General features: G+C 36.6%; 2 protein-coding genes across 3 annotated transcripts in view; one reads left to right on the top strand and one right to left on the bottom strand.

Moving 5' to 3' along the window:
- Positions 1 to 5,232: 5,232 nt before the first annotated feature.
- Positions 5,233 to 8,107, top strand: LOC132141922 (G-protein coupled receptor 183-B-like). The gene is made up of 2 exons (XM_059551572.1): positions 5,233 to 5,837; positions 7,006 to 8,107. Exon 2 carries the CDS (start codon positions 7,027 to 7,029, stop codon positions 8,092 to 8,094), a length of 1,068 nt encoding a protein of 355 aa, XP_059407555.1. The 5' UTR covers positions 5,233 to 5,837; positions 7,006 to 7,026; the 3' UTR covers positions 8,095 to 8,107.
- An 11,952-nt stretch (positions 8,108 to 20,059) lies between these two features.
- Positions 20,060 to 26,166, bottom strand: part of LOC132142502 (dachshund homolog 1-like) — a 75,134-nt gene continuing 69,027 nt past the window's right edge. Inside the window, exons 7-11 of one of the 2 annotated variants that reach the window (XM_059552417.1) lie at positions 25,785 to 25,930; positions 25,560 to 25,707; positions 22,513 to 22,632; positions 21,517 to 21,585; positions 20,060 to 20,902 (exon numbers count right to left, since the gene is read on the bottom strand). In XM_059552417.1, the coding sequence (XP_059408400.1) occupies positions 20,865 to 20,902; positions 21,517 to 21,585; positions 22,513 to 22,632; positions 25,560 to 25,707; positions 25,785 to 25,930 (521 nt within the window). In that variant the 3' untranslated portion in view covers positions 20,060 to 20,864. Of the gene's footprint in view, positions 20,903 to 21,516; positions 21,586 to 22,488; positions 22,633 to 25,559; positions 25,708 to 25,784; positions 25,931 to 26,166 lie in introns of both variants that reach the window. The other variant, XM_059552416.1, reaches the window with a different exon arrangement.

Genomic DNA, 26,166 nt, shown 5'->3' on the forward strand with positions numbered 1-26,166 from the left:
GTTTTCTATTTTAAAATTTAAATTTACTCCTGTGATGCCAAGCTAATTTTCAGCATCATTACTTTTGAATGACAGTGTACATGTTTATATATGAATATGTTTAAGTTTTTTTAACCCCTTAACTGTCACTCACGTTTTTGAAGATAGACTTGAAAGTTACATCATTTTTGACCAAAACATTGGTAAAATATATATTTGGGAGTCTTTCCAACGATATATAGTTGGTCACGATTAGATTAGATTTGATTGTAATATAGTGAAGTAAACGTAGTAGTTTAAGAATTGTAAACAATAAGCTTCATTTTACATTTACATGCTAATTACTGCTGCTAATAAGTAAATGACCCATAGTGCGGTGCAAGCTGAAAATCACCTGTCACCAGCCTGTCTCTGTACTGAAAGTCATCAATATGACATCAGTTAACATGAGATCAGTTGATCAGCAACCCGTGTTTATACAACTTAACGTTAGCCTGAAGTTAAGTTTTTAAAACAACGGTAATTGAACACTAATATTTACACTAATGTATAAATATATAAAATAAATGCATTTATTGACTCCTTGTTTCCAGAAATCGCACTTCTGTCACTATACTCTATCATGGCCGCCAACGCACTTACTGGAACTATCTGAAGTCTATACGAATCACGTGACAACCAAACATTTTGAACTTCCGTTGTCGCAACTCTCTCTCTATATGGCTCTGGGTGTGGCGTAAACTCTGGTGACAGTATGTTAACCTCGTGAGAATTTTTGAGTGAACTAGCCCTTTAAACTACTGAATGTTAGCTAACTAGTCTCTGCTATTTCGGCTAATTCACCATACACATCTAATCATACTTACTAAAGACCATTACAGATGAAAATAAGTAAATACAAAAATGTAACAATGCAATTTTAACTGAGACATCTTATAATTACTAGTCCACTACAAGAAACCATCCACATGTTGAGGTCAGGAGCCGATGACAAGGTAACAATAGAAATGACAAGAAATACAGAATAACGTGAAGAAAGCACTTTCACATCCACAAAATATATTTGAAGCATTACATACCAGCAGCATTAAGTTACGATAATCCATAAATTATGTGGATTAACAAAGTGTTTGAAAGAAACATCTTATTTGATGCAGGAGTGGAACAAAAATTGTGAACATTAACTTAAAGAAACCTAGTGAATTTATTTAATATTAAGAGATTTAATTACAGTTAGTGTAAGTGGCTATGTTAAAGCCATGTTTGTGAATGCATATAGAAAATCATCTACCCTTGTTTTTTTTTTTTTCTAGTGAGTGGGTGTGCAACTTCATCTTTTATCGCTAAAAATCAAATAACAGCTTTGAGAGAGTTTCTCATGGCTTGTCTCTGTTATGCTACAAACATTTTATCTGTGGTTTCCACTCTTGCAACACTCTTGTTTTTGAAAAGAAAGGGAAAAAAACCTGTGCCTTATTAGCCATTTGATCTTTACATTTTGTCTCTCCTTGTTTGTCAAAAGAGTGTAAATGCCACTTACCAGATGTCACACAGCAATGGCTTTTAATTTTATGTGTAGCTTCTGCGATAAACTAGCAGAATGGGAAATCTTTTTGAAAACTAAAGTGAAGATGATTTGTGAAAGTAGTCTGTGCTTACCTGTGTGCCCACAATGTACGTCAGAGACTTGTTTGTGATTGAAATGTGGCCGAGCAGCTGAGTGACCTGAACACGTGGGATGGATGACACTCAGATAACAATAAAGTACAGAAATGAGCGTATATGAAAATCTTCAATGAAATAAAATAGTGCCAATGATAAAGAAAAGGAAAAATCTTTTTAACCACATCAACTCTGGGGACCCACGGGTGGGTCCAAAATTGCATATGCCTAATTCTCAAAAAATCAAAATAACAGCTGAAGTGGTTAAAGTCAAGTTTAAAACAACATGTGCCAAGCTCTTAGAAATATACACTTTGTATACATGTTGGACTCGTATGTTTAAATTAAGTGAATCTGATCCGCATCCCCTCCGTCTTGAGTCCAGAATACGATTGACCGAATAAGTAGGTTCCCCATCTACGAGTCGCGGCGTGGGGGGGGGTTGGGGGTGACCGGGGCAGGTGGAATAATCGAAGAATGAAATACACGCTTTATTTTAGATACATGAAAGGGGGACAAATTATCCTGTACGCTGGAGGAAGTTTAAGGCGGACTGCCACCGGACTAATGATCTTGGTGACAGTGAACGGGCCAATAAATTTGGGAGCAAGCTTATTAGAGACGGAACGGAGAGGAATGTTCTTGGTAAAAAGCCACACTTTTTGACCCACGACGTATACGGGAGGCCTAGACCGGTGGCGATCGGCTTTAGCCTTGGAGTAGAGTCTCGCGGGCTCTAGTCCAAGTGCGGTGACACATCTGGACAAAGGCGTGAACGGTGGGGACTGCGACTTCGGATTCCAGACTGGGAAAAATTGGTGATAATAAAATAAAATCTAGTGCGATATGGGACCAGGGTCTCGAAGGGACTGGCAGCGGTTGAAGTAACCCATCAGGGGGTCGATTGGAAGTCTTACCAGTGGCACAAACCGAGCAAGCCAAAACAAAACTGTGAATGTCGCGAGCCATAAGTGGCCACCAGAATCATTGCTTGACCAAAAATTTAGTATGGTTAACTCCTGGATGACAAGCCACATTAGAACAATGCCCCCCACTGAATTACATTGGACCGTAATCCCTCCGGCACAAATAATCGATTCGGTGGGCACCCGGGCGGAGGCATTACCCCTTCTAAGGCCGTCTTGACCTTCGATTCGACCTCCCATGTGAGTGTGGAGACCACTAATGTCTCAGGTAAAATACACTTGGGAGTAGACGGGCATTCGGAACAGTCAAAAATGCGCGACAAAGAATCGGGTTTGATGTTCTTGAAACCCGGGCGGTACGAGAGAGTAAAATCAAAACGTCCGAAAATAAGTGCCCACCGAGCCTGCCTGGAGTTCAACTTTTTGCCAGTACTAATGTATTCTAAATTCTTGTGGTCGGTCAATACTATAAAAGGAACCCCCGAGCCTTCTAACCAGTGGCGTTATTCCTCCAATGAGACAAATCCACTGCTTCCTCCTGAAACATAGACATAGAAACAGACGGACAAGCAGACACTAGACAAGACTCATGACACTCATTACTCCAGGCCAGGTTGCCATCTGGTTGCCTGATGTGATGAGGGTAATGTTCTCAGTGATGTGTGAGATGATCGGAAGTCTTTGTCCATTGAGGGTGTGAACTGTGATCTGGTGAGTGAGGGGTCTGAGGGGAATTTGAAGTCTGCGTGCGAGTGCATAGTCCATGAAATTACCTTCAGCCCCGGAGTCCAGAAGTGCTTCACAGTCGTGAAGTTGTGCTGACCATCTTAGTCTTACCGGGAGGAGCGTAGATGATGATGAGGTCTTCTCTGCGGAGATCCCACCCGATAGTAGCCTCCTACTTACTACCGGGCTTAGCCCTTTTACCGGACAAATGTAGGCGTGACGACCGGTCCCACTGCAGTAGAGGCACAGACCAAGGGACCTCCGCCTCTCCTTCTCCTCCCAGGAAAGCCGAGCTCGCCCTACCTGCATGGGCTCATGATCGTAGGAGGGGCTGGCCGCGTCTCCGCCGCTGACTCGGGCATCCGTATGAGCTCTCGGTGTGGGATTGGGTAGGTTACGTCGTTCCACTCGTGTCAGTCGTGCATCTACCCTTAGTGCCAGCTCAATGAGTCCATTGAGTGAGGTCGGAAGGTCCAGGGCATAGATCTCCCTCTGGATGCTGTCAGCCAGCCCATGCAGGAACATGTCCCACTGCGCCTCCTCGTTCCATTGACACTCCACCGCCAAGGTGCAGAACTCGATAGAGAAACCAGAAACTCTCTCTCCTTGATGTAATTCGGCTAGCTTCCTAGCCGCCTCTCTCCCGGCAGCGGCCCGATCGAAGACACGCTTCATCTCGGCGGCGAGTGTCTGGAACGAGGCGCAGCATGGATCTTGATTCTCCCACACCGCCGTTCCCCATAATGCCGCCCTCACAGTGAGCAGTGTAAACACGAACGCCACCATGGCTTGTTTGCTGGAGAAGGTCCTGGGTTGAAGAGAGAAGTGCATATCGCATCGTGTTAGGAAAGATTTACACAAATTAGGCTCACCCGAGTAGGTTTCCGGAACTGGAAGGCGTGGTTTGGGCTGGGAGGGGGTCTCCGATGGTGTGGGAGGAACGGACGGTGTGAGTGGCGCAGTGGGGGCTCGCAGAAGCTGTAATTGCTGGGTGAGCTCGGACACCTGCGTCACCAAAACCTGAACAGCGCGACCAGTGTCGTTAAGATTCTGTTCCTGGGAGTCCATCCTTCGAGCACTGGCGCTGAGGAACTCTTCCAACGCCGATGATGGGTTACTCACTGCTTCCATGGGTGGTCAGATCGCATAAAGGACAGGAAGCAAGTTGCAAGTAAATGATCCTTTATTAGAGAAGTATGGCCAGGCTGGGTTGATGGTGGGTGACGCAGGGACCTCGATGGCAGCACAGACTGGTGAGAAGGTGATTGAGTGCGCAGGTGGGTGATTATGAGGAATCCGTGAGATGACTGGTAATCCAACAACGACCGAACAGGAACAAGACACAAGGAGTAGCTGAGCAGATGGGATACAGACAAGAATCACGGAGGACCTCAAACAACGATCTGACAAACAAGAGACAAAAGACAGGGCATTAAGTAGGCTGGTGGAATGAGCTGCAGCTGCCGCTGATCAGATGATCAGTGGTAACACCCACATGAACCACTCAACATGACATAACAAGAGACGAGCAGGAAACAGTGCATTCATGAACCGTGACAGTTATACTGATAACACTTCACAAAGTTTTATACACATACAAGTGGAAATATAAGAGATCATAAGTAGTATTGTAGGATGTTTCATTGCATTGCCAAATGTATCTGTTTAAGAATGTATCTATTGACAAAGTAAGCTCTCTGGTAAGAAGTGTTTATGCAAGATGAAGTTAAGCAGATAAGCCAACATCATGAATTTCAAATCCTCAGTACAACATATTACAATGACGCAACATTCATTACAAAATTCAGAATATGGTCTATCAACCATTTAAGAAGTGCTGAAATAACAAATGGGGTAACAGTTTATCCAATCTAATACTTTTGTACTGTTTCCTTACTTCGTTTTAATGTAATTTTTTTTGTGATGTAGGAATCTAAACATGTTCTTGAATATGGATTCAGTACAGATCAACAGTAACTGTTATGTCTGACATCAGAATGACTAAATGTCTCAGTGAAAGCCACAAGATAATTTCAATTCCCCATAGAGTTAAAGAGATAGTTCACCAAAAAAATATTCTCACCTTTTTATGTTGTTTCAAACCTGCATGAATTTCTTCCTTCTACTGAACACAAAATAAGATATTTTGAAGACTGTTGGTAAACGAACAGTCGCTGGTAGCCATTGATTTTCTTCCATATTTCTTCCATACTGAGGAAGTTCATGGCTACCAGCAACTGTTTGGTTATCAACGAAGATCTTTTCTTGTGTTCAACAGAAGAAATACATTTATACTGGTTTGGAACGTCCTGTTTTAAATGCTGACAGAATTATTTTGAGGTGAAGTCTCTCTTTAAGCCACGCTGCAAGAGAGAGAGAGAGAGCTATAAAAGGAAAGAGAGGAAGAGACTAACAGACAGTGAGAAAGAGGCACGAAGAGATGATTAACTTTCACTTATGCTGCATTTTATACTGCTGAAGTGAGATATAGAAATTTAGAGTAGCATCAATGTCTGAATGTCTGAAAATCTGCTCTTCTATCTGGTAAGTGCATTCATTTAATTTTTGATAAAAAAAAGAGAGAAGAATAAATTAAAATATACGCGTTTTGGAAAATTAATGTATGGAATTAATCCCAAACATTAAAAAAAAAAAGAAATCTGCAAAGGATTATTCAAATTTTATGTTGACCATGTGTGAAGTTATAATTTTATTTTATTTTTTACTACTAATTGGCCTTCAACAAAACATACAAATTTCTGTAAAGTCCTAAGAGTTTATGAACAGCTATTCAGCTAATCTTTGTTAATTATCTTTGTTATTAATAAAAAATACAATTGTATCAGTAAATACTGAAATTAACAATTACTAAAATTAATTGATGATTTACTATTTTTAACTATTAGCTCATATGAACTAATGTACTTAACTGATGTTCACAAGTGGAACTTCGTTGTAAAGTGTTACTGATTATATTTCATTTCAAATATGTATGCATTTGTCCTTTTTCAGACATGAAACTGAATTCATAAATATTTACAAAATGTATTTTACAAAATGCTAATTTAAGTTAGTCTTAACATATACATCAGTTTTCATTCAAAACATATTTCAAAGTGCCTCTTAAACAAAGCAGAAACATGTTAACACAACAGAAAACAAAGAGCAACAAGCCTCACATGAAAAAAGGCAAATGGAAGTCAGTCTATACATACTACAAACAATATCAAGGACAGAACTACTATTCATAGTAAAATCTTTCAAAGGCATGAGGTCAGTAACAATTTTTAAATGAACGAATACTTTTAAGGACAAATGAAAGTGTCAGTACAGACACTGTCATTTTATAATAGTAGTAATTAAGTTATAATGTGACTGAAGTTTTCTATTTCAAATAAATAAATCGATTCCTCAATGAATCCAAAAAAAATTAGATCCTTAAAAAAGGTTTGCACAAAAAAATATTTCGCAGATATTAATAAATATTAACTGAAAATATTAAATATTAACTGACACTGAAGACAGGAGTAAAGGCACCTTTGCTATTAATTGTATTTTAAAATATATTAAAATAGGAAACAGTAATTGTAAACTGTAAAAATATTTTTCGCAGTACTACAATTTTTACTGTATTTTTGTTCAAATAAATGCATAACCTAAACTCAATCTTTTTAACACTGGTTTCTATTTTACCATTTGACTCTCTCTGCAGTGACTTCTCCTGTGTATTACTATGATGAGCCCAGATTTAGAGATCAACTGCACCAACTTATATGACCATCGTCCTGTGGCCCGAGTTCTCATACCTCTGGCCTATTCCATCATATGTCCAGTGGGACTTTTAGGCAATGCCCTGGCTCTTCATGTGATCTTCTCCAACATCACCAAAATTAATTCCATCACGCTTTATTCCGCCAACCTGGCTGTGTCCGATATCCTGTTCTGCCTGTCGCTTCCCCTCCGAGCTGTTTACTACGGCCTTGGCTTCCACTGGCCCCTGGGGGAAAGACTCTGTAAAGCCATAACACTGCTCTTCTATTTGAACTGCTATGCTGGAGTAAACTTCATGACCTGCCTGGCAGTCGATCGCTTTGTGGCGATGGTGTTTCCTCAGAGTCTGGTGAAACTGAGAGAGGTGAAAAATGTGCGATTAGTGTGTCTGGCCATATGGCTGCTGGTGTTTGCCCAGACATTGCCTCTCCTGACCATTAACTTGACCAAAACGGAGCATGACAACAGCATCACCTGTATGGAATACCCCAATTTTGAGGGTCTTTTCAAAGGGCTACCCTACATGCTGATTGTGGGGGTAGTTTTAGGCTTTGGAGTCCCAGTGGTGACAATCATCGCCTGCTATTCCATTCTGACCCGTAAACTACATCTAGCAGCAAAGTCGAACCGACTGACAGAACGTTCTGGAAAAACCAAAAAAGCAAGAGGAGTGATCGCGGGAGTGGTATTTGTGTTTGTGGTGTGCTTCAGCCCATACCATATAGACCTTTTGCAATACATGATCCGAAAACTTTTCTATGCTCCAGACTGCATGGAGCTACAGTCCTTTCAGATATCCCTGCATATTACGGTGTGTCTTATGAACTTAAATTCATGTCTGGATCCCTTTGTTTACTTTTTTGCATGCAAAGGCTACAAGCAGAAGCTGATGAGAATGATGAAGTGGCAGGTTGGCACCAACTTCTCCAGTGCTGGAAGAATCTCGCCTGAAAGTTCAGGCATAGGTGATGAGCTCGGCACACGCCGAAACACCAAGATAAAAATGAACACTATTAGAGAAGCTCTGTAATACAATCATCAACAAACACCAACATAAGGTGATGAAAAGTGACAACAAACACATATGTGGGGCCACAATTGAGACTTAAAGGCAAATACAAGGCTAATTAATACCAGAAGTGGCCTAAAAATCCCAGACAATTTGTCTTTCCTGATTTTAAACAGCAAACACTTCATGAAACAGATGGACGCTTGACAAGCACTGGCATCAAAGTGGAGAAAGAAAAAAATTACTTGATGCAAAAAGACTATATAATCCATGAAGTATCTGTCTATAAGCTTTTATAAAAAAAATGTAACTCTTAACGGGGTAGGCTAGTTCACCAAAAATATATATCCTGCAAATATTTACTAACTTGTTCTAAAACTGCAGACTTTCTTTCTTTTATGAAACATAAAATAAGATATTTTAAGAAGTGTCTCAGCAGCCTGTGTTTTTAGGTGGGTTTTTTGGACCAATAGTCACCAAAGTGGTTTGGTTTTCCAATATTCTTCAAAATATCTTATGTTGTGTTTTCACAGAAGATGGGAAGTCTTAAAGGTTTGGAAGGACATAAGGTTGAGTACAGTTTCATTTTTTGGGTGAACTATCCCTTTAATAAAAGAAAAGTTAATGGTTCACACATAAATAAGTGAATCATTCTTCAAGTTTTGAAAATTGTGAATAAAGTAGTTGAACTATCAAACAGCTGATTTAATTGTGAAAAAAAGTAAATGTGTGAGGAACCAACCAAGATATCAAAAGTCATGTCAAGAGATGATGACACTTTGTCCACGTTGTGGATTTTTATCAACGTTTTAACGCATTGACTGGTGCATGAAGTCTTAGATAGAGGGCAAGATTATCAAGAAGGCAAATGTTTTCATCAAAAAAGAAAACCATCAATGCCAGTCTCTCATTAACAAGAGTCTGAAAGCTAGTAGTTCAAAGGAAATAACTTGAAATTAGTGGGTACTTTACTTTCATAAGACCTTGCCATTTCAACATATATTGCTTTCATATATTGGGGAAATGTTGTTATAATGTTTGTAAAGAATACTTTCACAACAATACAATGATAAAAGGACATTCATCTAAAAGACAAAGACAAAAAGGGAAGTTGATGCTGCACTTTGAAATACATGAAGTGTTGCAGGAATGTACAGCAATACATTCCGTGCTTGCAGCATACAGTCAATGCAAGTGGCTTAACTGTTGAAAACATCTAACATTTTTTAAAGAACTGTTGTGAAAATGGTATACTCACAGTCCAGCTGGAACAACATCCACTTTAAGTTCAAACATGAAGCGAAGAGCCTCTGTCAGCAGCAAGTCCACAAAAGCAGAGAGAATCCATGCTCCAAAGTGGAAGGGACTAAACATCATAATCAAAAATATGACAATGTTATTTATACTGTGTATATATATATATATTACATCATGGGATTTTAACAACAACAACACCAACAACAAACTCATCAGCATTTAAATGTAGAGAAGGCAGGCATAGAAAATGTTTGGTAACATATGAAATGGCTTTTGATTTCATAATTTTTTTTTTTTAATGTTTATAGCATTTTAATATACATCATAAATACAAGGCTGAAGATCATCACCTCATGCTCTTAAACAGCTTAAAAATGTAGTCATCTGATTTCCAGATAAGATGAAGGCGTTTCAAGTTTCCATGTGACCTTCATGCACCTTATCTTAAACTGGTCGGTGTGTGCAGCATTATAATGGTGTTTTGGGATATCAAATTTATCCTGAAAATATATAGGCTACAGCTTTTTATCTTTTTTTATATATATGCTCTACAATTGTATGTAGAGAATGTTTTTTCTTTTTAAGAAAATGGTTGAAAATCGTAAATGATTTAATGCTAAAATTATTTGAATAATTTTCTTGTCATTGTCTATTCCAGCCCTTGTGTACCACTGCTTTGCATATTTTGCACATCTCTCTTATTTAACACACCTGAGTTTGTTAGAAGTGAGCTCCATGCATGAACTGTGTTCTGATTGTCATGGTCCCTACAAAGTGTTCACTGCTCCCTTCTCCCTGAACAGAGGAAATCTGTTGAAGTTTACTTCACTTCCAAACATTCATTCACAGAATATCCTGTGATGTCCTCTTCGCAGGGCATTTCCGGTCAAACAGAACAAACGTCTGTAGTGATAAGAGAGACACACAAAATGTACAGAGTGGTGGTAAATGAGAATTGGATTTGAGAACCACTGGTCTATTGCATAACAAAGCAGAAGCATGTTGTGTCAGTACTTCATAAACACAGTGTATTGAAAAGGTCACTCATCTAGAATACATTTTGCAATGTAATATATATTTAACAAATACACTGTGGGAAAAAAACAACAACAACAGGAAGACATAGGTTGCTATTCACACTTGCAGCAAATCTGTGGCTGCCAAATCTTCTCTCAAAGATCCGAAAATTGTAGATAAGCAAACTTCTGCAGAAAGTGTCTTTCAGGTCCAAGCAGATGAGCCGTCCACTCACCAGCCTCCAGAACTACAAGAGAGCCATGGATCACACACACAATAATTGTGTTTAGAAATGTTTTAAATAATCCTATTAGTTAAAAATATAATACAATATCAATCCAATAAAATGATTGGTTATATGTGAAAATTATCCAGATGGAGCTTGGGCTAGAGAATGACTGATAATGCTCTTTTATGACCAATCTGATCATTCTGATGCATCTATCATCAATATACAGAAACAATTTTTTTATTGTTTGATTTCAAGTTTTTGCCACAATTGATCAAATCAGTTATCATTTTACTGCAAGAAAACATGCATTATGAATATTTTATTATTATTTCTAATTATAGCAATACAGGTTATTTAATAATAGGGCAAACATTCTTAACCCTTGTGGATTGTTCAAATTCACTACCCTTTCGGTATGTTCGGGATGAAAACATCCACTCAATTAAACTGCTGTAAAAATGTATCAGATTCATTTTTTTTTTTTTTGCATAAATCTGTTAATCAGCTTCAGTCCTGATCAAAACTACCAAATGTTTTTTTAAAAAATCCAAGATTTTAACTCTTTAATTGCCAAGTTCATAAATGATGTCACTGATTTGGGGGAAAAAACACACAAAATGACTTATTTTCAATATAAAAGTAATTGTGGCTGGATTGTGGTCTTGGGCATGTCAAAGATTAGTAGCAACATTGGCTTTGATGCATTTTTAGTTTTTGTGCAGCATTAGAATCTCTCACACACACAAAAACTATAATTTGCTGTTATAATCCATATAACTCCATATACAAGCCAGAAACTAAGCCTTTTTTAGCACAGGCCTATCTAAAGGGTTAACGGTCCCACCTAGTGATCAACTGTGTCATGGCTTTGCAATCAAAAAATGTCTTATAATGGAAGTCAATGGGGCAAAAACAGCCACCAACAACAAATGAGGGAGAAAAAATTAAAATCTAATGCTGCACAAAAACTAACAATGCATCAAAGCCAGTCTTGTTACTAATCTTTGACATGCCCAAGACTGTGATAAAAGGTAAAAAAAAATATCCAGTCCACAATCACTTTTTATATTGAAAATAAGTAATTTTGTGTGTTTTTTTCCCAAATCAGTGACATCATTTATGAACTTGGTAATTAAAGAGTTAAAATCTTGGATTTTTTTTTTAACATTTGATAGTTTTGATCAGGACTATGGTTGATTAATAGATTTATGCAAAAAAAAGATAGATTTTTACTGCAGTTTAATTTAGTGGATGTTTTCATCCATGAACATCCCGAAAGGGTAGTGAATTTGCCCACAGTGTACCGTTGAGTTTTTGAAAAATTTCAAAGCATTTTCCCAAAATATGGGTCAAAATAAGATTTGTCACCAAAAATCATTCCATTAGCTCAAACACAGAGAAAGTTGTGGCCAAAATAAGACTCAACTTTACCCCCTAGTGGACGAAAACGTCCCCAAAAACGCATAAGGGTTAATCAACACACAATGTTGAATGCATCTGATATTGTGCATTGAATTCTTTGGGTGAACTGGTGTAATATCTCACCTGCTTGCCCTGCTTACGACCTGAAGGTTGTATACGAGCAGATCCTGAATCACAGTCAGCAGCAGAGTGAGGACTGCAGGAAGCAGCAGTAAGCTTTTGCACTGGGGTGCTTTATTTAAGACACAACACAGATGTTGTACTGTTAAATGTGTCGCCAAGGAAATTATAACTTCCACTGTTGGTCATGTCAGAGGATAAAAGTTAATATTACAAATCGGGGACCAATTAGTTTGTGATTATGAGAGTACACCAATTCAGTCAGATATACTGGTTTATGTCTAAAAACCAAATACAAATACACATTTTGACTTAAAATGTCCATGATAATGTTTAAGATGTTAAAAACATCTTAAAGATGGATTCGTTTTTCACAGACATGCAACTTTTTTAATTGATGGACTGGAGTGTGTGGAAGTTTTTATTAAGCTGTTTGGACTCTCATTCTGATGGCACCCATTCACTGCAGAGGATCCACTGGTGAGCAAGTGGTGTTTATGCTACATTTCTCCAAATCATTTTCCATTAAGAAACAAACTTTTTTTTATGTAACGTTATATCTCGGAAAGTATGGTTACTGTGGTGATTTTCATAGAGCAACTGTCACTTCCCATGAAAGCCTGTTTTCACCCCCACCCCCAACTTTTAAATCGGCAGCAGCGGCACTTCCTGTTGTGCATCATGAGCCAGAAGCAAAAGATTTTGAAGGCAAAGATGATGTGTGAAGATCGTTATTGGGGGAAGGCAGGCTTTAATCTGAATGAATGACTTTACTACAGGTGAAGGTTTGAAACTGTTTTTCACCACATCTCATTTCATCTCACAAATATGATTTATTATGTCAAAGATTCCACTTTTTATGTCATCATAATTAGGATTTAGCAAAGCATGATTTTTTTTTTATTTGGCAGAAATGGCCTTCCATAGTTTTAGCCAATTGTTTTTCATAAAAAAAAAAAAACAATTCATGACATTTATTTAGTCATTTTGAACCATGGAAATGTTCATAATCATCCATGGTTTTATATTTGATTACAATGATCTATTTGAATGATAAATAACATTTATAGCTTATCCTGGAACTATGTTTTTTAAAAAGTGGGAATCTAGACTGCCGTTATGTTTGTAACCCACTATAGTATTAATTCTGATTTCTGAATTCTGATGTCATATTTAAACTAACTGTTGTTTCTGTTGTAATACAAGAAAGTTTTAGTAACATAGTATTACTAACTATATTTATTACTATAAATTCCTGAAAAAAAATGTCCCAGCTTAGGTTGTAACAACAAAAATCTTTGTACTTGACATTACTGTACACAGTTTAAGGTTAAGGTTAAACTTTAATTTGAAATACATAAATATGGGAGGAAATTACCTTTTTTTTTTGACTAATTGTGCAAAATAAATCAACATTTTATGGTTGAGAGTTTTCTTTTGATGCTGCATCATAGCCTACTGAGATTTTTTATTTTTTATTTTTAAACTGAGATGATGATGATTAATATTTATTTCTTTTCACTTTCAGAGGAGAATTATTTAATGAGATGAAATGTAAATAAGTGGAACTCTGTGATAAGTGTCCCCTCTCTTGGGGGAAAAAAACTGAAACAAACCTATGAACATTTGTTCAACAAACACTAGAAATATGTTATTGGCCCTAGACCAGGGGTAGGCAAGTTCGTTCCTGGAGAGCCGCAGTCCTGCAGAGTTCAGTTTCAACCTTGTTCAGGTGTGTTTGATTAGGGTTGAAGCTGAACTCTGCAGGACTGCGGCTCTCTAGGACCGAACTTGCCTACCCCTGGTCTAGACAAAGTTTTATACCACAGTGTGTACAGATTCAGTTCTACTGCACTGTGGATTTATGACCACATGGTGGCAGCACAGACAACTGATTTGATTGACTGGCCCGAGTTACGATTACAGAAACTTCGAGCAATTGTATCGTGTTAATAGTAAAAAAAAAAATTATATATTAAATAAATATATAAATAAAACACCTTTTACCATTTTTACTAAACCAAGATTCATAAAAGTTGTGAGGTTGTCTGTCACTTTGAACTGTATGATTAAATGAATGTCGAAGAGGTAGCTAACCCCATTATGCAAGAAATGGAGCCAATGTGGCTTTAAATAGTTTCCATCATGAAACAGGCCGTTTGGCTTTTGATAAATGATCAGTGCTATCGTCTGACTTCAATTTCACAAACAAGAGCTTTCTCTGCTGGAGAATTAATGAAAATAAGCCATCTTTCATTTGAGCCGGTTTGAAAGCTCAGCTGCAAGTCAACTCAAGCTGCTACTACATTAAGACATATACTTTTGTTTGTTCCCCACTGCTGGCTTTGAGATAAATGAGCTTGTTTGTGTAATGACCATCTGTTAGGTGTTTTAGATGTGTTGCACAGGCTGGTGGTGGCGATGTTTGTGGGGAGTTGCTGGTTTTCATAAGATGAAATGAAATAAGACACAGCAGTCATGACCAATAAAGATGATAGAAGACATCCGGCTTCTGTGTCCCAGCTTTCCTGAAAGTTGTGTGAAAAGTGTAAGAAAAAGCTAATCTGTACTGGCAAGCATGCCCACTTTTGAGCTAATAAGTAAAAAAAAAACATGCCACAATAGACCTTTGTCAGGTTAGACGGTATATTGATTTTAACGTGAAAGAATACAAAGACGAAACGTATTTATACAATGTATTGCGTAAACTAGGCCTAGGCCCTAGATAATTCAAAATGCAAGTTTTCTTCTCCCTTTTGAAAAGAACAGCATATACTGAAGCATGGCAGCTGGTTTAAGCTGGTCATGAGCTGGTCCTAAGCAACTAGCTCCAGCTCAGGACCATCTTAAACCAGCTGTTTAATATCTAATATGCAGTTTTTTTCAACAGGGCTTCTTCTTTAGAATTTTTTTTTCATAAGCTGAATAATATTAAACAATGAATAGCCTACATTAAGGTACTTCAAGCACAAAAGGTCTCTGCTAATTTGGCCACAAATAAAACATTAACATTACAACATACATTCTTTCCCTGTTACTGCTTTAGCATCAATTTAATCATGTCATAGTCCATTACAGGACTGTATCATTTAGAGAGGATATAACCTGAAATGAGATGATGGGAAGCAATCGCTGCTGCCTCAAATTAAAATAGGTAAGTCTAATTAGTTTTATGACCGGCCTGGATTTCATGGATTTGTCATGCAAGGACTTTGTAGAAGTACAAACTGCTCTTCGATCATCATCTCAGAGCAGTCAAATCTCACATTTGAGTTGAAGAAATCAGTCAGTTAGATTTTCAGTTAACACCTTGTTTTATTCTGTTCACCCATGTATCATTTTAGTATTAAAAGCTATTAGGCCTTTTGAATTAATTCCTTAAGTCTTTGTTTTTCCCCTCTCTTATTTAGCGATTAGCTGCTTATGCTAAACAAAACTATTTGGATTTTTCCATGGCTGTATTCATAGGCTTTACAATATGAAATTTAAAAAGAAAGTATGGCTTTCACAGGCGGTGGTGACAGGGCCATTAGAGTCATAAAGAGGAGAAACAGCCCTGATCTTTTACTAGAAGTAGCTAATTGTATATAACATCCTACGTCAGATTCAGGTTCGCTGAATACGGAATCCATTAACTGAACCAACTAACATTTAACCTGAAAGCCAGACAGACAATGACCAAATCACTCGTGTTTCTATAAAAAAAGAACAGACGTATTGAGGGTAAAAGACCTGAATAGAAGAAAAAGTAGCCATGCTTCTGTCTTTGACAACCTCAACAAATTAGAGCGTGTGTTCATGTAATAAAGAAAATCCAGATTTGTCGGCAGCACTGTATCCTGCTGTTTACTTTCTCCATTAAAAGGAAATGAGCAGATGGCAGTTGGCCTCCTCTCGTCCTTTCTTCTCTTCTCCCTCTCTCAATGTGTCTCCCTTTCCGCCATCCTCATTGTCCATTAATCTCTCTCTTCACAATCTGCCTGAGTGTAGAGCTGACAGTGAAGCCCCTGGGGAGAGGGAGGGAAAACAAGCCAATCCAGCTGTCAGAAGTCCAGCGAAGGGACATAAGTCCTCTCAAGTAGCCAGTGCCCCTGTCAGACAGCTTTAGTGAAACACACACACACTCACACATATCTAGTGACAAGGCAATGGCAAAAAAATAAATAAAAAAAAACTGACAAAACAAAACAATACATTCTCATTATACACAGACCTTACAGCAAAAGGGAATATGAGAGATGACTTAGACTGGGTTGTTGTTCATCTTTACCAAGAACTGATCATATGGTCTTTTAAGGCTCACTCTTATTGCAGGTCTCACCACAAAACCAGAAAAAATCTTGTAATTTAGATTTTACATGCAATTGACCAATCCCCCTCCCCAAACACACACACCTTAGTTATTGTTGCTGTCAGTTGCCACTGCCGTCAGTGTGGAAACCTTGTCCCAAGATGTTTTTGATACATTTTGGACACAGAAGGACCACCATTCAAGTGGGACTAAAATATGTCATAAAGGGATATATAAAAGATTTTTAAATAAATATGGTGGGTAACAAGATTAATTTGGAAGCAAGGGTTTAACATTACAGATCATAATACAAGCAGATATTGAACGGTTTCGTTTTCCTTGGGACTGGGGTTGAATTCTTAGGGACATTTTGCCCCATTTTGTTCGGGTTTAGGAAATGGAATAAAATTAATTCCATTGTCCTTCCTCTCAGGATACCTGGAATCAGTGTTACAAGTACCACAGACACATTGTTTTTCGATTTTTGTAGCATAAGCACCATCAAACTGATGCGAGCTTCGGATCTTCCAATGTTTTTGGTGCTGAAACCTAAAGTTTTCTGAGTTACGGTCCCAGCGCAACTGATACTTAACTGCCATTGGCTCATCTATGTTTGAGGGGAGGGGCTTACTGATAGGTCAGTTGTGACTTGAAGGGATAATCATGCAAATAATTTCAACATTTTCTCATTTTATTACAAATTATTTTCTTTTTCATGTTATTACAAATCTGTATGAGTTTGTATATTCTGTTTAACCAAAGCTAAGAATTGCAACTTCAGCCTTTCATTATTTACAACTTTGTAAACTGACTAAACAAACTGTTCTTTCTGCAGAATTTTAATTGCGAGGTGCAATGTTCAAATATCAGGAAATTGCCATAAACATAAGAAATACAATAGCAGTAAGAAATATCGCTTTTAATAAGTATTAGTATAGTATTTACAAGCATGAACATGTGTTTAACAAATTTCTACATTCATGTACAACATCAAAGTTGTGATAATGATTTCAGAAGCCACTATTTATGCTGAGGAGGTGCCTGGACTGGGATGATGTCATTTCTCATTTCCTTATTTATTTCACATTGTGCCAACAGTCACGGGCACACACTCAAGTTTGTCTGTCGATATATTTTGACTTTGGCTGTGCCTTGTTTTTATGTGTCAGGTGAATACAGCATTATTGTTGACTTTTGTTTAAAATTCATCAAACTTTTTTAGTATCAGGCTACTATAAGTTTTGTTCTCAACCTTTTTGACTCCAAGGCTCTCCACTGTCCATAACAACATTCAAAGGCCTGACAGTAAATTTAGCTGCACGATTTTGGATGTTTTAAGAGCTGAATGTTCTTCACGTTTCCCACTCTTTTTAACCAGTGCATATACATGAATTATCCGTCTTTTTCATGATTTACAGGACAAGGATTAAGGAAAATGTTTTTTTTTTTTTTTCACAATTTCTACCCAATATAATATTTTAGAGCTAAGCAAATCTAATGATGTATTTATTATAAAAATGCCATGACTTTTCCAGGTCTAGAAATCTCTTAGGAAATCTCAATCAGTTAGGCTTCCTCCAGGTGTTTTCATTCATTGAATGAATGAAGGAATTGTTGAGGGGCTGATTTAATATTTAAAACAAATCTTGAGCTTAGGTATTTTAATGCTTGTTTTGTCTTATTTAAAATCATTTTGATTCACCTTGTTGAAAGTTTTCAGAAAAAAAAAAACTTTTTTATATCATTCATTAATAGTATTGTTGGCATATGATTTCAGATGTGTATACTTACAACGGACCTAAATACTTAAAGTTTAAATGACAGCTGAGATAATATCTAGTATTTTTGTACTAATGTTATTGTATCTGATACAATATATCAAATCAACTGTAATTTTGTCATTACCAGTAAAAATGTACCATATAAGGTTCAGGTTTTATCGTTTGTTAATGGATCATCAGTATCATGATCTAACAATGAGCAAAATCATTTTACAGCATGTATTATTTATTATGTAATGTATTAATTCAAATGAATTGTGTTGCAAGATAAAACTTTGAATTGATCTAGTTTTAAAAGTTAAATATTGATATTTTACAAAGTGTAATAATTTGTGTCTTAATTAAAACATGTTTTTTCAATAATTTGAAACAAAACACACATTTTTCTGAAGTGTTTTCCTTTAGATGTTTGTATAGTATTTACGGTTTGCTATTTTGATAACGCAAAGTCATTAATACATTTTTTTAATGTGGCTTAAGTGTCCAGAGGCTTTTTGGGGCTGTTACCTTCATTCCTTCTGTCATGAAGAAAAGCTGAACTAAATAAACAGTCCACTCTTTTTGTCAGGATCACGAAATTCACCATCATTTCCTCACAGGGCAGTTTAAAATGAAAAGGTGATCTCTCTCCCTTTCCTCCTCGTGCGAATGAGTCAATTTCACGGCACATTATCCCGCACCGTTCTCCCTTTCCCCCAGCTCTCTCTCTCATTAGGAGCGAGAAGGAGCAAGTTGAATTAGTAATGATAGTGAAAGGTTTGAAAAGCTGAGCGCTACTCTCTTGCCCTTTCATTACCTGTCTACGGCTCTCATCCTGCTCTAACACTCATTTGGACAACTTGTCCTGCACCTCTACCGCTGTCTGTGCTAATGTACAACAGGCACCCTCTGATTACATTACATTTACACTACTTCAACAGGCCCTAGATCTGTCTTGTTAGAGTCATTGTGGCTCCTAACAGACTCAAACAGGAATGTGAGATGTATAGAAATAGATACAAGTGATCACTGTATAGGGGGAAACAACTAGTGTTATCGTATATAACTGCAATTGAGTGCAATTTCAAACTTGCCAGTCTCAGGTTTAAGGATCTCCACAATAAATATATTACCAGTCCTATCAGAGAGAGCTGATAATGCATTTTTTGGTCTAGTGTTGTCAATTTTAGTATATGTATAGCAGATAAAGTAATGTCTGGACAGAACTGTACACTAACTCTTAGTGCATCAACTTGATACGCCAGCTAGCCGATGAAAAATGCCTCTCCCTTTCAAGGTTGATTGAAACTTTAACCTCATATTCAATATGCCAGAGAGACCTGAAATGTGCCAGAGACTGGGCTTTTTTCCACAATAGGGGCTTGAATAATGCAACAATCAGTCAATTATTCATCTCTCCTGACTTTTTATTATGTTCAGAGAGAGAGAGAGAGAGAGAGAAAGAAAGAGAGAGAGAGTACCGCTAAACAGTGCAGCTTGAGTGATTGGCTAAATGCTGCGTCAACTCATTTTTGTGCATGTGCTCTTGAGAAAAAAGAAAGTGTCCGTCCGTATGGCTTTCTGCCTTGGAAGTTACATAAAATAAAATAAAATAAAAAAAATTCAATAAAGAAGCTCTGCTTAATTTTACCAGTGGTAAACGAGAACAAGTGTCTTTTAGTTTTTGCAAGTAAAATATTAATAAATAAATAATACAAAAAAATATATAAAAGTTCAGTAAAGTAAAATGTCTTCATGTCTTGGAAGTTTAAAAAAAAAAAAACTTCCCAGTGGTAAACAAGAACAAGTGTGGTAAAGTGTTTGTGCTTGACTACTTTGATTTAGTGTTTCTACAGAAGTCACACAAAACAAGCATCAGTCAGTTAGTTTTGAAACGTCTCCCTTGTAAAGCATGTGGGGAAAATCTTTATTGTCTTCCAGATGGACAAAACAGAAGTAACAACATGCCAGCATGCTCTCCATGTCGAGTAGGATATTAAATGGCAACTGAACAAAAAATAACTTAGATGCAAGAAATCTTCTTAAAAATGTTTGTATTGATTTCCTAGATCTACAGCGTACAATGCACAGTAGCATGTCTACACTTTTATGTACATATTTGATGAACTTTGATGAAATCTGTTATGGTACAACAATGAAAAAAAAATGGACATCTATACCTTCTTATCGAAATAACAGACAGATACACAATACACATTTTAATGCAGTGTTTATAGTTGATAAATAACTACTGTAAATCAAATTCAAATGTTTCTTCAGACCCCTCCCTTCATGAAATGGTGTTTTGAAACTGACGTAAAATGTCAAATGGTAGAAGGGCAAAAAATGATCTGATTTGAATATTTCATCAGTCAGTGTAGTCAGGCAAATTGAAATGCTTTATAAAATGTTTTTAATTTCTCAGTGTTGCTAAAAGCCCCCTGGAAACCTGGTCCTTCAGCCAGGTGTGTGTGTCTCATGAGGACTCAGGCTTTATTCAACTGAATGCTGACTTTCAATGGGCATAATAATCTTGTCAAGTCCTTGTGCTGCAACACACTGACATCAGCCTATAAAATTGCCTCATTGTCTTCCATCCGTCCTCCAGTAGAAATGCAGACATTATTTACCAGGCAATTGACTACAGGCTCTTCTATACGGTATGAATGCATTTACTCCTTGTCTTCATTCTTCAGTACATCATTGTGGACTTTAGAAAGAGTCTTCCATCTGTGGAGAAAAATAAATGGTATGAATGAAGCTAGACTGATTTCCCAAGCAGCGTATAATGAACGGACAAATACATAATGTTCTACCGTGTACGGACTGAGAGAGAGATGAAAGGATTGTTAAAGGAGAAGAGATTTGAATAAATGTCAAAAACAACAAGAAAAGAGCCCTCGCTCCTCGCTTTCCTCTCAACCAAGACGAAAAGAGAAAGCAAACCCTATGAAAGATTAATTACAAAATGTAGATTATGTAAATTATGCCAATGCAAATATTTCATGAGGACAATTAAGGGACCCATTAATTACTGCTCCCCCTTTTTTGTCTTTATCCTGTCTTTCTTTCATTTTTTTTCTTTTTGTATCAGTGCTATTTAATTTAATTTCACTCTGAATGTTTTAAATGGTTAATATTTGAACACATCAGGGCTGTGTTTAGATGATCATGTACACTATCAAACAACAGAACTTAATGGATGATATAATGGACCCCAGCTCTCGATGGTATTCATCTGCGGTGCTCATTTCCTTCAAGACTTTGAAGATTACAGGGGAAAACACATTTAAATATAGATCCACGAAGAAACAATGTGAGGGAACATGAAAAGACATCTGCACCTTGTATTGTTCTGTCAGTGTCTGTTTTGCTGCTGTTATTGTTTGTCTCCATTTCCTGTTGAGGAGGGTCTGTTAACATGAAAACAGTTACAAGTGGAGTTAGGAATTATTTGTCACTTTAACTTTAATTAAGTGTCTGTTTTTACTCTTCAAATACCAATAAAACACATTTTACAGTGTACATTACTGGTATCTATTTAGTTGTCAATATGGTAAATAAATGTCACACGGCTTTCCTGGGAGACCTGGGATTGTAACATCAGCTTTAATGAATGTAACTTTTGTGCTATTTATCTAATTTAATATTTTTTCCCCATATTACTGTGTTACAAACTACTCCAATAGCGGTTTGATGGATATAATAGAAAATATATAGAAAATCACTAATAGAAAAATAACATTCATAAAATATTTGTTTACATTTTGTACAAGAATCTATTCTGTTCATCAGATTTAATTGAAATAATTTTAATACCAACGCACATAATTGTAAGCATTTTATTACAAAAAACAAACAAACTGTAAAAACGATTAAACAAATAAAACATTTGATTGATATTTGTGGTCTGGTAGAAACATATGGGTTATAAGTTACAACCTTCCCTGTTAATTGATTCAGTCACAATGTTTCTCACTTTTTTAATATATATACATATATATACACACATACATACATACATGCATATATATATAGTATATATATATTATAGTATATAGTATATATATATAATAGTATATAGTATATATATATATATATATATATATATATATATATATATATATATATATATATATATCAGTTTAAATAAACTAAATCTGATGATTCAGTACCAGCTGTCATTTTACCATAGCTGGTTATGTTTCAAATTATAACTCAGATGTTAAACTTTTACATCCTTTATTTTTCTAGACAGACACTTAGAATTCGGAGCATCCCCTTCAGGGTGCTGGTCGTGTGGTGTGCTTTCTGACCGCTTCGAGTGGGTGATCTCTCACCGCAGGACGTCCGCTGCAGGTTCTGCTCGGCCTGGTCTCTTCTCTTGGACTCCACCTCCAGAGCCTCCTGCAGTTTCCTCTTGGTCTTCTTCTCTTTCTTCAGACGCTTCTGGATGAGTGCTGAGAAAAGCACATATGGAGGAAAAAAGAACAATAATAAGTATTATAACTATATGGAATGTACATACTGTTCAAAACTTTGGAATGGGTAAGATTTTATAAAATGTTTTTAGAGAAACATCTCTTATGCAAAGGCTGCATTTATTTGAGCAGAAATACAGTAAAATGGGAAATATTATTACAATTTTAAATAAAACTGTTGTAATATGTTTTAAAAGTGTACTTTATTCCTGTGATGCAAAGCTGCCATCACTCTAGTCTTCAGAGTCAAGTCACCTTTATTTATACAGTGCTTTTAACAATACAGATTGTGTCAAAGCAGCTGTACAGCATTAATTAGGAAAATAGTGTGTCATGTGTCACATGATCCTTCAGAAAATAGTCTAATATGCTGATTTGTTGCTCAAGAAACATTCCTTATTATTATCATTGTTGAAAACAGTTCATGTTTTTTGTGGAAACCACAACACTTTTTTGATGAATACTAGAACGTTCAAAAGCACAGTGTTTATTTGAAATAAAAATATTCTGAAATGTTAGGGATGTCTTTAGTTAAAATTAAAACTAAAATACTTGAATAAAAGCATTAACTTAGTTAAAAAAAAATCTTGAAACATTTGAAGAGTAGTGTGTTTTGTAGTATTATATCTACTATTTCTTGTATAGCTATTGCATTAAACTTTGAAAAATGATTTTGAAAACTTCATGCTACTGGATAATTGAAATATTATTACATCAAATCCCACATCACAGCAAAGAAGCAATTATAGCAAACAATGAAAAGCTGTTCTACATGCCTTTATTCAGTCTTTCTCATACGCACATCTAATGTAAAACTAGGCTGGAGCCCAGTGGAACATGTTCATTTTCCAGTTTGCAGTAAGAGTTTAATTCAGACGGCACAGTCAGCAGAAAAAAAAAATGCTTTCTGTCTGTTAGATGTGAATCTGTCCTCCGTGAGTGATCTAGGACCAACCTTGTTCTTCCTCTTCTCTGTAACCACTAGGTGTGAAACTCAGAAACCGATTCGAAGTCAGTTGGCTGGAGTATAAAGACATCTCTCACTAATGGAAGAGCCAGTTGACTTGATGAATTATGCAGGAGATTCATTATCCTCATCAAATGTGATGCCGCGAATATTAACACGGCAATTCTGTTTACACTGATAATAAATCATTCACACTAATATCATAATATGTACTTGTAATTACAAAGGGTAATTCTCAGTGTCTGTATGTGTGTGTGTGTGTGTGTGTGTGTGTGTGTGTGTGCAGCTGAAGGAAAGTGCTGAATTTGCAGTAGCAAATCTGGAGCACAGTGTGGGCGACAAGAGAATACGAGATGAGGAGCTCTCTAATTAAACAACATTCATTAATGGTGCATGTTGCCCTGTCACCTTCTTTAACGATTCCACCATTTTATGCTGGCTTTCTATGAGATTTCTGATTTATGTAGACTTCAATTGTATGTACATTCTGGAGAACAGAAGATTAAGAGTAAACGTGATGTGAAAGCTCAAGTGACGGACAGTTAGATGTGAGAACCTGTTTTACTTGTTTTTGTGGAGTGAAGCCGACAACATTACATGTAACTGAAGGTGAGCTCTTCTTTCAATGCATATCAAATTTCAAATGTGACAGCACACACCTGTTTTCCTATTAAATCCTTATTTTGAGTGGAATCACTAAACTTGCAACAGCTTATCTTGCAGACATCTGTCAATCATTAGTCACACATAATGCACGTTAAAACTTGCTGATAGCACATGTATGTTGCCAAATCATTGTGTTCTGTTTTGCACAAACATCTAGCAAACATTGACAAAAAAGATTGTCCATGATAAAGAAAATAGCATTTGTCTTACACTCTGAATGCATGTGAATCCAGACATCTTAATCATTTAAATCATTTAAATATGAAAAATTTTTCCCCCATCAAATATCATGAATTATTAATTCATAAATATTATATTTTGGGAATCTGCACCACATGACTTGCTACAACCTGTATTAACTTTTCATAGTCATAAAAAGGTCAAATGATCAGATTTAGTAGAGGAAACATATGGACCTTGACAAATAGTCATGTTCTTCTCTATTTCCTGTTTTTTCCTGCATTTTTTGTCATCGTTTTATGCAAACATTTTCAGTGTACAGTATGCATGAATTATATTTTTCATTTAAATAAATTAATATTAATTCATTTTTTTATTAAATAAATTAATAGACGTGACATTAACAACAACAAAAAAACATACATTCTGCCTACATTCTAAATGATAAAGGAACAGTTCACTCAAAAGCAAAAGCTCAGTTATCATTTATGTTCTTGTTGTTCCAAACCCATACGCTGTTGGAACACAACAGTAGACATTGTTGAAGAATTGTTTCACAGTTCTTGCCAGTCATCAAATGTTCATAATGACAACCACTGTCAAAATGACAAAGCAAAACCAAAGCAAACCCATTTTTGGGTTCCTTTTAATATCAACTATCTTCTAAAAATGTTATATGGGATAACAATATAGTAGTGCTGATCAGAAAAGACATCTTGATAACATACACTACTGTTCAAAATGTTGGTGTTAGCACTTGATCTTAGGGTCCAGTTCTCACTGTTTACTAGTTGATCATTAGGATGCATATTACTAGCATATTGGCTCTTTATTAGTACTTATAAAGCACATATTAATTCCTTATTCTGCATGACCATATTTTAGATCCCTCCCCCATACTTAAACTTAACAACCTTACCTTACTAACTATTAACAAGCATCAAATTAGGAGTTAATAGAATGACCCCAAGCCTTGGTAGTGTACATGTGCTGACTGGGACACTCAGATCTGACCTGAGCAGGGGTCTGCAATGAAACCCACTACTTAAACAAAGCACGGTGTGCAGACTGGCTCAGATTAGCTAATAATCACCTCTGTTTTTCTGCTCGACGCACAGCTGCCTCTCCAGCGTCTCTCGCAGCTCTCTCTCTCTGTACAGCTCCATCTTCAGCTCTGTGCGCTCCAGCTGGACCTGCTTCTCTTGCGCCCGTGCATTATCAATAGCCACCTTTAACAGACCCTGAAAAGGGAAAAAAGATTCAGATTTGAAGTGTGGATCTCTATGCTAAATATTTGTTTATAACTTTTGAAATATACCTGTATGTTGGTGAGGAGGGTTTCTATGGAGGACAGGCCCTCAGGAAAGAGCAGTGAAGCAGGGAATCCTGGGGGTAATGTTGGCCCAGAATGAGACACTCGCTCATAGCTGTCTCGAGATGTCGGGGTGCAAAGGACATTTTCTTCTGTCATAAAAGGAAAGAGAAAACAGCACATTAATAACAATTTTTAACCATTCTATAGTAATAATATTAAAAAAAATAAAATACAATAAAAAAAAATATGGTTTTATGACTGTTCACATATCTGGGGTCAGTAAGATTTTTTTTTTAATTTGAATACTTTTGCTTACTTTTACTGAACAAGGACGCAATTAATTGATCTAAATTCTAAATAAATGCTGTCTTTTGAACTTTCTATT

This window comes from Carassius carassius, chromosome 6 (genome assembly GCF_963082965.1).
Source record: "Carassius carassius chromosome 6, fCarCar2.1, whole genome shotgun sequence".
Classification (NCBI taxonomy): domain Eukaryota; kingdom Metazoa; phylum Chordata; class Actinopteri; order Cypriniformes; family Cyprinidae; genus Carassius; species Carassius carassius.

Excerpts from the sequence above, each read along its gene's own strand:
- LOC132141922 (XM_059551572.1), top strand. The coding sequence starts at position 7,027 with ATGATGAGCCCAGATTTAGAGATCAACTGCACCAACTTATATGACCAT.